The following is a 13,316-nucleotide window of genomic DNA, read 5'->3' as shown; positions in this document are numbered from 1 at the left end:
GGTGTGTCCTAAATTCTGCTTGCAAATGGCAGCAGCTGCAAAGACAACATGGGGTGTTCTGCCTGTTAAGGCGAGAAAGATGCTTTTGATGAAGAGACAAGAGTACTTCTGTTTTTCAGGTGCCTGCATTGCCTACCTTTCTCAACATGCCAAAGTGATTCTCCAGGAAGAAATTCTGCAAAATGTCTCCAGATCTAATTTGTGTTGACTCTCTTTACCATTCTGTTCATTATAAAAACCCCTAATTTATCCTGATTGCATGCTTGGCTCAAGTAGATCTGATTACTGCCTATGCATCCCCCCCCCCCCGACAGCTATTAGGAACAAAGGTTTAATTACGAGTTACGTTCAGGTTTGTTTGTTTGCTTCTGAATGACCTTGAAATAGTCACACAGAAATTTTTGCAGCTGAATCGTCTTCAGAACCATTTCTTGCCTGCAGCCACCTTCGAAGGGCCTAATGCTCAAAATCGCCTAAATATGGTAGAAAGTTTTGCCAACGTGGTATGTATATTGCCATGGTTACTGCTGCCTAACAGAAGTTGTGTTAAAGGATTAGAAAGGACCACCACTATGTCTAATGACTTGGACTCAGGTCATCTGATGATGTCTTGGATATTCAGTCAGGTCACACTAAACGCATTGGCCCTAAGGTGGGTGACCAATCAGAAAATAACTCCTGGGGGCAAGGAGCAAAACATATCTTCCTGCCTTAAAAATAAAATAAAAATCCTTATATATATAAAAACACTATTATTTTATTTTCTCATTACATTTATATCTCACCATTCGTCCATATACTCCATATTTTCTTATTTTTTCAAGCAGGAAGATTTTGCGCATGGTTAGTTCTTCACTGTGTTTAGACATTTGATAATATATGGTTACTATATTTCAAAAAGTGAAAACCCAGACATAAAAATTTTGGGGTGGGGGCAAAGGTCCGATATGGACTGCCATACGCACAGGTTTCCCCATTTTTGCCGCTTTTTCATTTTTGGCGGATGAATCCCAGCTACGTCCGGAAAATTCCAGACATATGGCAGCCCTAGGTAATACAACTTCTCATAAGAACAAGCAAACAGTTCTGCGTGGATGTTACTGGCCCAGAGATGGAAAGAAGATAAAGTCCCTACTGGAGACGAATGGCAGATCAAGTTGATGGATTATGCCGAAAAGGCTAAAATGACCAGAAGAATCAGAAAACAGGAAGACCAAAATTTTAATAAGGAACGGGGGAAATTTGTAACTTATATTAAAAGACCATTGTAAACAGTTAAAATCGTTAGTAGGATTGGAGTATCACTTGTAGTTTAATGGTGAATTTTGGATACAATGCAGAGATAAAAGATCTGGATTATTATAAAAGATACAGGAGGAAATGATTAACAGTAGGATCCACAAAGGGGAGGAAGGAAGTCCAAGAGATTACCGTATTTTTCTGTTTATAAGACGCCCCCATGTATAAGACACCCCCTACTTTTGGGGACACCAAATTTAGAAAATGGGCATATGCACTATCCGTGTATAAGATGCCCCCAGATTTTTAACCTTATTTTAAAGTTTTTTAAAAAAACACCTAGTCTTATACACGGAAAAGTATGGTAATTGGAATCTAGTTTTTATGTTGTATGTTGGATATGTGACAGTAAAAATTCAATCTGAAAAACCAAATGAATAAATTTCTTAAAAAACAAAGCAAAAAACCAAGCAAACATTACGTGCCACGAGCGTACAATTTCTGAAACTGCGCACACCAGTAGTTGAGCCATACTGTATGGCCCATACACTTGTACTGGCATTCACACATAACGTTCAGAAAGCGTACTTCCTGTATACGGTTTACGCAATAGCTGAGGCTGTACACATCAACAACTGCACAGTCTTTCGCACTGGGACCGAAAGTGGGTGAGAACCTGGACTGCCTCTACACATTTCAACGAAATGGAATGTGTGAACAGAATTTAATAAGACCTCCTTACAACATCAATAGTGCCACCCTATACATGTCTACTCGGAAGTGGGGTCCATGTGTCATAATCCCAGGGAAGCAGGTACAGGATTGCAGCCCAATTCCCACTAATTTTCAGGAGCCACTCGAATAGAATAGCTGGCCATTGACTGTAGCAGCAAAAGATCTGATTTGGAATGTACCTTTATAAATATTAAGTAGTGTGCTGAGATAATTCTCTCTTGGGAACACAAGACCATTCTGGGGCCAGTCTATTTAAACAGAAAATGTGTGGGAGGGGGGAGGGAAGTAAGTAGGGTTCCTTTTTTATATTAGTATTTATGGGCTATTTTCCCAACTTATAGGCTTGCAAAGCATATCACAAAGTTTAAAACTGTCACAGGTGTTTTTTTTAAATGCAGCGCCCAAACATTAAATTTTATTTTATTTTTCATCTTTTTGCGCTTTCCTATTTATGGTTTGGTATATCCCTCCCAGGCTGAAACTCAGGCTGCTACAACAACAACTACTACTACTACTACTACTACTACTACTACTACTATTAATACCCCACCCATCTGGGTGGGTTTAGAGCACATCTTTTACCTCAGTGTTTTTCAACCACTGTTCCGCGGCACACTGGTGTGCCGCGAGATGTTGCCTGGTGTGCCATGGGAAAAATTGAAAAATTACTTTATATATAGTCAATATAGGCACAGAGTTAATTTTTTTAACATTTTCTAATGGTGGTGTGCCTCGTGATTTTTTTTCATGAAACAAGTGTGCCTTTGCCCAAAAAAGGTTGAAAAACACTGTTTTACCTAAAAGGAATCCTGGGAACTTTAGTATACCCCCTCAACCAAGCTACAATTCCCATCACCCTCAACAAATGACAGTTCCCACAATTCTTGGCGGCGGCAGGGGGGGCAGCGGCAGGGGGGTAGTCACGTGCTTTTAAATATATGGTCTAATTTACCTAGGAGTGCTAATTTTCACTCATTTGGTCTGTTAAATGCTTCCTCTTACCTTTCAATCAGGTGTTTCCTCATTTCCAGGGAGGATCAAAACCATCGCTTTGCCCCAGGCCTTCCATAAACAAACATTTTGATTGGGCACAGTTGCCACGGTGACAGCCAATCAGAAGGAGTGTTCCTAAGACCCGTTAGGGTAGAGCCTAGGGGGAAACCTCAGACCTGGGGTCTGAATGCGGCCCTCTAAGCCTCTCTATTCAGCCCTCGGGACTCCCCAGGCCACACATCCTACTGGCACCAGTCCAAACCTTCCTTGAGTGGTTATTTAATTTCCCCCCCCTGACTGGAATATATCCTTGAAGGGTGATAATTCTTCCGGCTTGCCTGGATACAGGATGGAGAGAAGCGTTTTCAGAAAACCGCTGGCCTGCAGCCCCTGTACTAAGGTAAGAGTAGGCCTAATATTTGTGCTTTCTTGCTTTTTGCGTGTATGGCCCTCCTAAGGGAATGCGGCCCCCGGTGTGAAATTACCTAAACTGCACCACCGGGAACACACATAGCCTACCCTCCAACTTTTCTCCCATGAAAATAGGGACATCCAGTTCCATAATGATAATTTTACTATTCATACCTCATACATCTTACTGGGTTGCCCCAGCCACTCTGGACAGCTTCCAGTAAATATATATGCTGCTATGAGGTGCTTTTTTTTGTTTCGATAAAATGTCTGATAAAATGGGTTGAGAATCCTACTTGAGTACTCGAAGTGTTTGTCCCTCATATCCTCCAACATGGATCCAATGAAAATAGGGATGTCCTATTCCACGTTGTTATTGTTGTTGTTGTTGTTTTGTTATTGTTATTATTATTATTATTATTACCGGTATTATTATTATTATTACACCACCTGACTGGGTTGCCCCAGCCACTCTGGGCGGCTTCCAACAAATATAAAAAATAATAATAAAATATTTAACAAAAAAAAAATCCTATACTGTACATGGCTGCTTTCAGATGTCTTCTAAAGGTTGCATAGTTACTGAACTGAATCGGTTCAGAGGATTTGGAAACATGGTTTGTGAAGATTAAACAGGGGAAACCCTGTTTTTTTTTGGGGGGGGGGTGTTTCGGGTGGTGTTTTTTTTTTTCTTTGTCCCCTTTTTTCCCTTTTTTTTCTTTTTCTTTTCTTTTCCCTCTCTCTTTTCGTCTTTCTTTATGGTGATTGTTATGGTATATTGTAACTTGTCATCTAGTGCGAAAGTAAGATACAGACAACTAAAATATTAATTGTAAATAACTTTATTGGTACTGAAAGGATATCTTTTCATATCTGTTGTTTGATGTATCTGGAATTCTGGAATTTTGTTTTGTGAAAAATTTTAATCATTCAATTAAAAATAAATTTAAAAAATAAATAAAGGTTGCATAGTTACTTATCTCCTTGGCACAAGGGTTTCGTAACTCCATACCATCCAACATTTCTCCAACATGAAAATAGGGATGTCCTAAGGAAAAGCGGGGCGTTCTGGGATCAAATCAGAAAACGGGACGGCTTCTGTAACTCTGGGACTGTCCCTAGAAAATAGGGACACTTGGAGGGCCTGACCTAGCAGAAGTCTGTGGAAGAGGAAGGATGGATGTTTTATCATTATTATCACCACCACCACCACCATTTATGTTATTTTATTATTTATTTGATTTATTTGATTTATGTACCGCTCTTCATCAAAAGATCTCAGAGCGGTTCACAGAATAAAATACAAGGTAAAATGCAAGTGAGCAATTAAGCAAAAACTGCAAAACAATACCACCACCCCTCCAGACACATTTAAAAGGCTGTAGAATATTAATCAGCCAAAGGCCTGGTTAAAGAGTAACGTTTTTGCCTGGCGCCTAAAAATATAAAATTAAAGGCGCGTGGGGAATCTCCCTGGGGGAAAAGAACATCACACAAACAGGCACCACAGAGATGGCCTGTTCTCGTGTTGCCGCCCTCCGGACCTCGTGTGGAAGGAAGCACACGAAGGAGGGTTTCAGATGATGAACGCAGAGTCCAGGATGGTTTATATGGGGAGAGGCGCTCCTTCATATCTATTCATTTATACTCCGCCTTTTCCCCTGGCAGGACTCAAGGCGGCTTACAGATAAAAGGGAGAATGGCTAAAAACATGGAAGGAAAATCATTTAAAGAAATAATTAAACATGTATAGATTTTAAACTGTATACATATAGTTTAAAATACACAGATAATTACACACACACACACAAAACAAAACAAAACAAAACAAAACACAAAAGCCCAGCATGGCATCAGCCATTTCATTAAAAGCACACAGTTCCCCAAAGCCTGTTGGAACAAGGTCTAGGCTAGGGTGTTGCATAGCCTTAGATGTAGAGATTTACTGTATTGGCCTGAATATAAGTCTCACTTTCCCCCCAAATTCCAACCATGAGAAGTTAAAGTGTGGCTTATATTTGCGATAATAGAGCGACTTATATTCAGGTATTTTTTCTTTCCCCCCCCCCTCCAGTTTTAAAGGTATGGCTTATATTCAGGTGCGGCTTATATTCAGGTGAGAGCTGTTCGGCAGTGAAATTTGCTACCAAGGAGTGTGGTGGAGTCTCCTTCTTTGGAGGTCTTTAAGCAGAGGCTTGACAGCCATCTGTCAGGAATGCTTTGATGGTGTTTCCTGCTTGGCAGGGGGTTGGACTGGATGGCCCTTGTGGTCTCTTCCAACTCTATGATTCTATGAGTCTATATTTGGGCCAGTACGGTATTTACGGTGTAATTTTGTGCATGTCTACTCAGAAGCAGACCCCACTGAGTTCAGTGGGACATCTCCCTAGTTCAGTTGTAGCCTCACCCATCCCGGGTTCTTACCATACCTTCCTTTAAAGAAGTGAGAGCAACATTGCAATCTCACAATAACCCTTTTGAGGTAGGTTGGAATTCAAGTGACTTGGTCACAGGCACGCACTGAGGTGAGATCTGAACCAGACTTTGTTCCGTCCATGCCCACCATGCTCTCTAACCATTGCGCCACATCGTTCCCAAATCAGTGCATTTCCTTTGGGAATCAAGAAGTGGGGGGGGGGGGGTGAAGGCCACCGCAATATATATATGGGGGGGGAAGGTAACCCATTTAGAAAAGGACTGAAAGGTACAGAGAGGTCTCCAGGTGGGAGCTTCAGGGTTTATTTCTGGAATAGACTTCAGACGACACTGTGCAGTGGTATGTCTCGTTCCCTCGCTTGCCCGTTGGCCAGCTTTGGATCTGCGTTGAAGTCCAAGTCTTTTGGCAAGGGTCACAGGTCTTTTCTCCTGCTGCAGGTTGTGCGGCTGCCCATTGGCGTGTGGTTTTGGGTACTGCAGGTTCCATCCGTCCAGTGTTTCTACCGCCCACCCCCCGGTCTTCTACCGTGAAAGCCTTCGTATCCCATCTCCTTGGGCTCCATCTTGTCGCACCAGAAGCTTTCTCCGTTGGCCCCTCTGAAGGTGGCAGCATAACTGCTGCCCCCCCTCCAGTCATGACCCCAGACCGCTCTGTAGCTCCACCCTTGTCAATATCGCTTTAAGCATCTGTTCTTTCCCTCCCTACAGCAGCTCCAACACGTCACACAGCTTCATCTGCCTTAATCAATCCTACTGTTGAGCGATCTGGAAGTGTCTTTGTTTAAGAGGGCTCCTTTCAGCCAGGTGTTTTTCGCCACCTGCCCCACTCCAGGCCGAGAGGCTGGGCTGAACTGAAGCAGTAGGGCGATGAGGGCTTTGCAGGCCTCGGGCAACGGGCCCAGGCCGTCTGGGTAGAACACCCCCTTCTTTTGTCGGCGCGGCATGCTGTGGATGTGGGTGTCATCAAAGGGCATGCAGCCAGTCACCATCACATAAAGGACGACCCCCAGGCTCCAAACATCATATTTCTTGGGGTCATAGGGGATGCCCAGCAGTACCTCAGGGGAGGCATAGGCAGCCGATCCGCAATAGGTGGTGCTCAAGTCTGGATAGCCGCGGGACTCCCTGCCAAAGCCAAAGTCGGTCAGCTTTGCTCGGCGCCCGTCGGCGGTGAGCAGCACGTTCTCGCACTTGAGGTCCCGGTGCACCAAGTTCCGGTCGTGCAAGTAGCGCACGGCAGCCACTACCTGGACGAAGATGTCCCGGGCGTCTGGGACGCAGGGCAGCTTCCCCAGCTGTTGCACCAGCTGCAGCAGGTCAGTGGAAGCGGCTTCCATCACGATGTAGAGCTTCCCATTGCAGACTTCGATGAACTCAAAGACGCGCACAATGTTCGGGTGGCGGATGGCTCGTAAGATAGACAGCTCTCGCGGGAGAAACTTGTGGACGAAATCGGGGGGTGCCCGGCGTCGGTCTACCACCTTGATGGCTAGTGGCCCCTTGTACTTGGCTGAGGTGGCTACTCTCACCTTAGAATAGCTCCCCTCCCCCAGTGTTTGGCCCAGCTTGTAGCCAAGCTCACTTAGCCACCTGTCCCCTCCAGAACTCTTCGACATGGTGCAGGGTGCCGCAGAGAGCTCTGATGGGTTTGACCGGGACTTAGATATTAAAACTGGGACCGGAGGCTTTAACCCATTGTGTGTGGTAGATGTTAACCTGCACCCCCTCCCATGTTGCCACTGAGTGCTTAAGACAGCAGCTTTATACAACTTTACCCCAGGGTATTGTGATGTGCTAGAGGTGTCATGGGGTCACCCTCCTTGGGTTGCCAAGGCTGCTGTGCTTGCCTCCTTCATTTCACCTCTACTTGTAGGACATGAACAAAACTCAGTGGTCGTAATATCTCTCCTACGATTACCAGTCTACCTCTATTCCTTTGGTCTAGAATTAGGGCAATGTGGTCATAAGGACTTCAGCAAAAGCGTTCCTGATGGGAGTTTTATTCTACACTGCTATAGCCTTCACAAGAAGTGAGGTTGATGGGGGAACATCTGGTGCCTCCACCACGAAAGATCTCAGGTAGCTTGCTAGAAAATGTCCCCTTCTGAATTCCCAGAGAACTGCTGACAAGATGGACAATGCACATTCTTGGCTAACCTGGGTCATTTGGGTGCTTTGTTGCATAATAATATACACAGAGGCTTAGATGCATTTGGTCTAAGCCTCTGTGTACTCCAATAATAATAATAATAATAATAATAATAATAATAATAATAATAATAATTTATTATTTATACTCCGCCCATTGGTTGGTTTCCCCAGCCACTCTGGGCAGCTTCCAACAAAATATTAAAAGTACAATAGTCTATTAAACATTAAAAACTTCCCTAAACAGGGCTGCCTTCAGATGTCTTCTAAAAGTCAGATAGTTGTTTATTTCCTTGACATCTGATGGGAGGGTGTTCCACAGGGTGGGTCCCACTACCAAAAAAGCCTTCTGCCTTGTTCCCTGTAACTTCGCTTCTCACAGTAAGGGAACTGCCAGAATATTTCAGTTTTGATCGTACAGGTGAACAGTTTACCACTTGAAATTTCTGCTCTGAAAGGAGCCAAGGGGGAATCCATGTTTATTATCGCAAGGAAGATTCATGTAAAGGTTGTTCCTCCATACTGTATAAATTTTAAATAAATTATCTTAAGCTTTTCTAATATAAGTAACAAATCAAAAGCAGCTTGGAATGATTTTTATTGTATGCTTTCGTTTTTCTCCTTTCTGTCCCTGATTATTATTTCCATTTGTTCATTTATTTTATTTCATAAAATTTATACATTGTGAAAAACCCTTTATGTTTCCAATGTCTGTGGTTCTTTCTTTCTCTCTGTTGCAAAGAACTCAGGGAGACTCCTTAGCATCTTCCCATTTGCAACAGGTTCAAGGAAGTATGAGACAGGGTAAAAAAGGTACTCACTGAACTTGTGAGCTGGGCAAATTTGTTAAATTTCATAGGATTTGGGCCTCTGTAATTGGCCCTTAAGCTCTGAGTCATGATTCGCAGCTTGGAAGTTCAGACAGCCAATCACGTTGGGAGTGGGAGTGGCCCAGGCCTTCAGAAGTTTATATACCGGTAAGCAGTTGCTTTGCCCCTGTTGTCCGGTTCTGTTCGTTCAATAAAGGTTCTTGCTGTTATCACTGTGTCTTGCCTCGTGGGAACTCACCTACACTTCAATAAACATGCTCAGTTAAAATCAAAAGGTATGGGAACAGGAATACCCCTTTAAACAGTTGCAAGGTACAGTTTAGGTTAGGCTTATTGGTTGTAAGTTAAGAAAATGACCACTTGGTTGTCTATTAGGCTCCCTCCAGACCTGTGCTTTGCTGCCCCTTGTTCAATTCGAAAGGTTTTGAGGGCCATGACATCCTTCCAGGGTTTAGATGAGTCCCCACGTATCCAAGTAGCACATTGTTTCCCACCTCCCTGATCTGGTAGGGCTCTAATCTTCCAGGTCAGACTTGGACTTTGTCTAGTCTTACTGATGTCTATTAGGCTGTTATGTCCACCTGCCCATTTCCCCTGTAGCCCAGAGCAGCAGGTCTGTTGCTTTCAGGGGCGTAGCAAGAGCCAGTGTGGTGTAGTGGTTAAGAGTGGTAGACTCGTAATCTGGGGAACCGGGTTCGCGTCTCCATTCCTCCACATGCAGCTGCTGGGTGACCTTGGGCTAGTCACACTTCTTTGAAGTCTCTCAGCCCCACTCACCTCACAGAGTGTTTGTTGTGGGGGAGGAAGGGAAAGGAGATTGTTAGCTGCTTTGAATAATAACAAGTAATAATTAAAAAAAACCTTTTATTTATATCCCACCCTCCCCGGCCAAAGTCAGGCTCAGGGTGGCTAGCATCAGATGCATAACATTGGTATAAAATCAAACAATAAATAAATTACCTCCTAAAAACATCTCAAAATCAAATTAAAGTCTAATTAGATGGCTTTCCACAAGGTTAGGGTTGGGAACAGTAATTGTTCTCTGAACTGAAATTTCAGCCTTCATGACATAGGAGAACAGCCAAGTGAACAGCTATTTTGGTGGAGGAGGGTCAAGATATTAACCGATATGCATGTAATTTCATATATAGCTATATAATCCCTAGTATAGTAAGATAAGACCTTCAGGGCAGGCATTTTCAAAAAAAAAAATCAATTTTTTTTTTCATTTTTTTAAATGTTCCTTGATAATTTGTCACTCCCTCCATTATGGAACCTGCCCCCCCGCCCCCCCTTGCTACGACCCTGGTTGCTTCCAAACAGCAAGCCCTCTTGGCTGGCTACGACCGAGGATCCTGACATTGAAATCAGGCCCGTTTAACAGAGCTATCTGCATAGGAAGAGAATGGAGAAGGTTTTGAACGTCCTGCCCAACATCCATCGCTGTGCAGGGCCAGACCCACAGAGACTTTCCATTCAGTCGGATCCTAGAGTTTCTATTGAAGTGGTTTAGTCATAAAAACGTCTTTCTGAAGAGGCAACCATCCAACTTCCTGGCTTCACAGAACGATGGGAAATGAGGAGGAGGGGTTGGTTGGGGACGTGGAAGAAGCAGCAAGCTGAATTTACAAAAGCCAATAATTAAAACCAAAGCAGGGGGGAAAGAGCGAGAGCAGCAAGTATCCACTTCCAAAAATGTTAAGTTTAGGAGTTTGCATGCCACGAAAGCGATTATTTTAGCACAGGAGGAAAACCAAGCCGCTGGCCAACTGTAGGATGCCATCTACTTTTGTGGGCAGCTTATTAATTCCAGGCGCTTAACATGAATGAATCATAGCTACAGATGAACTCTTTGGTGCCCTTTTTAGCATGAGCAAAAACCGTACCAAGAAAGCAGACGTGAATGGTATGAGGGGTTTTCTCCTAGTTTTCATTTGGAGGTCAGAATTCCCCTTTCCTTCACCTTGTTCAGCTTCCCTGGAGGAATACAGAAATGTTCCCCACCCCGAGTCCCTAATGGAACAGACATGCTGGGTGCATCTAGAGACAATTTTAAAAAGTGATTCGGTTAAACCCGTTGTAAACTTACAAAGAGGGAAATCCTGTTGGCGAAAGATGGGACTCCACAGCACCACCTGGTGTCACGGTGTTATAACACATATAAAGTGCTTTATCTTTATGAATGTAGCTGAGTCCACTGTTAGAGATGGCCATATGTATAAATATAATGGTTCTGGTAGTACAACCTACTACTACATGCCCTAAATGTAGCAAAAGCCGGGATGGCTTCTGTAAATCTGGGACTGTCCCTGGAAAACAGGGACAGCTGTAAATGGAAGATAAAGCTTCTCAGCTCTACGGATGTGTTTTGAGGTCCTTGTGTGATGGCGCCAGTGTAGAATTTCCGGTATGGTGCACAGATAAAATAAAATTTCCTTTGATTTGAGCACTACTAGTGACAGTGTTGTTGCTTGACCCAGGAGTAAACTCAGGGATTATTAGAAAGTTTTTTAAAAAAACAAAAAGAAGAAGAAAGAAATTTTGAAATATAATTGGGTCGCCCCTGGTGTGTTGCTGAGCAGAATGTGTAAACGGTCTGCTTTGAGTCAGTCATAACCGTGTTCCAGGAAAGAAGCACAGAAGCATAATGCTTAGAGCTAAATGGGTAAATCTCAGCTTTGTAATAAGATCCACCCCCTCCCCCTCCAATTAAATAGCAGGATATTGAACAGGAGCTCAAAAAACAGCGTCCAGGTTAATCAAACCTTGCTAGGTATTGTGTTCAGTTGTGCCTTTCATTCAGCTTCCAGAGGCAGAACAATGGCTGTTTTACTAATTGGTTTCTGAAGTACTAAGTGTCATTCAGTACAGAAAACAGAGCTTTTTTTTTTAATGGCTCTTATTTTGCATCTTAATCACCTGTCAACTACTTTGGCTCTAAATTATTTTTCAAAGTTAAATGTTAAGAATACTGTATAGCCCGAATATAGGCTTGTTGGCTTGTTTTAAATCAAATGTCTTTCTCCATGGAGTTTTATTGGAAGGGATACTGGAGTGGCTTGCCGGTTCCTCCTCCAGGTAGATCACATTTAGTCTAAACTCTCCACTATGACCTGTCCATCTTGGGTGGCCCTCCATGGCATAGCTCATAGCTTCCCTGAGTTATTCAAAGTCCCTTCGCCACGACAAGGCAGTGATCCATGAAGGACAGTGTTCTCAAAGCAACTAGCATGAGTTTGGCCAAACTGCGGGAGGCAGTGGAGGATAGGCGTGCCTGGCGTGCTCTGGTCCATGGGGTCACGAAGAGTCGGACACGACTGAACGACTGAACAACAACAACAACAAATCAAATGTAAATGCTAGTTAGCAGAGCACTGGACCCCAGTGGGACAGGATGCTTCCACTGGCAGACACAGGACGTCTGTGTGTGTGTGTGTGTGTGTGTGTGTGTGTGTGTAAACCTTGTGGATCTCAAAAGAAGACTGATACCTGGGCTTCTCAGCTGTGCCAAACTGAAGCAACCGTATATTAAAAAAGCAGGGGAGAAAACCACCCTGATTTCTTCCCTGGTTGGTGTGAACTGGCTGGACTTCAGACGAAGTACTTGATCTGCTGCGCCACCCCTGACGCCCCTCTTTCCTGTTAACACAGCAATCCCAACCCCCAGATTTGCTGGCTGAAGTGTGTTAAAATGAGGTGGAACTTCTCCACTGCAAGCAAAGAGCAGCTCAGTTGGCCGGAGGGCATCGGTGGCGCCTGGCATGTCTGCGGAAAGTCCCATAGGTGCACATCTGTTGCTGGCAGGCTCCCAAGTGGGGCATGCGAGAGGCAGGGTCAAAGTGGCCAAGGATCTACGGGGAGAGCCCATCAACAGCAGCCCCCTCCATCTTGACATCACCGTTCAAAGTTACAATGAGCCGAGAGAAGACAAAGTGCACGTTTTGGTATGTATGTATGCTTACGCAGAGCCTTATGTACTTGAGTGATGTGCCAGCAAGGAAGAACACGCTTTTCAGTCTTTTGCTCTCTTCTCCTTTGCAATTTTCTGCGTTGTTTTCGGTTACCACTATTTCTTGTTTCGCAGGTGGGAAATGGTTGGTCTCTTAGAAATAAGAGTGGTGTGGAGCTGCTTTAAAGGGCAAGCTGTCCTACTTTGGGGGTCACATTCAGCTGACCCTGCTGCTGTTGGACATAGGCTGTGGCACAGAAAGTGGGTCTTCGTGAATACCGGGTAATTTCCGTTGCTGAGCTGGCTTCAGAGTACAGTATGGCATGATCAGTAGTGGAGAAGCTCCTTTGCTTACTAAAGCTCTCCTGACTAGAAGGAAGAGAGAGAGAGGAGGATAGAGAATAAGAGAGAGAGAGAGAGCTCACCTCCTGGGCCTGGGTGTCTAGAAACATCCCTCATCCTTCTACAGGTCTATCTGCATTGCAGGCTCAGAGAACTGCAGCTGTGTGAGAGAAGCCAGGGATCCCTAACAGAGAATACTCAGCATCTTCACCAAATTACAGCTCCCAGAATTC

The 13,316-nt window shown here is 44.1% G+C and overlaps 1 protein-coding gene across 1 annotated transcript; it reads right to left on the bottom strand.

The window, feature by feature from the left end:
- Window positions 1–6,507: 6,507 nt before the first annotated feature.
- Window positions 6,508–7,578, bottom strand: LOC117058072 (testis-specific serine/threonine-protein kinase 6-like). The gene has a single exon (XM_033168998.1). The coding sequence runs from the start codon at window positions 7,428–7,430 to the stop codon at window positions 6,555–6,557; it is 876 nt and encodes a 291-aa protein (XP_033024889.1). The 5' UTR covers window positions 7,431–7,578; the 3' UTR covers window positions 6,508–6,554.
- Between the last annotated feature and the right edge of the window lie 5,738 nt (window positions 7,579–13,316).

Source organism: Lacerta agilis, chromosome 1, assembly GCF_009819535.1.
Source record: "Lacerta agilis isolate rLacAgi1 chromosome 1, rLacAgi1.pri, whole genome shotgun sequence".
Lineage (NCBI taxonomy): Eukaryota > Metazoa > Chordata > Lepidosauria > Squamata > Lacertidae > Lacerta > Lacerta agilis.
This window is presented reverse-complemented; position numbering and strand designations above follow the sequence as displayed.

What these genes read in the sequence shown, in the direction of transcription:
- LOC117058072 (XM_033168998.1), bottom strand. Translation starts at nt 7,430, where the DNA reads ATGTCGAAGAGTTCTGGAGGGGACAGGTGGCTAAGTGAGCTTGGCTAC.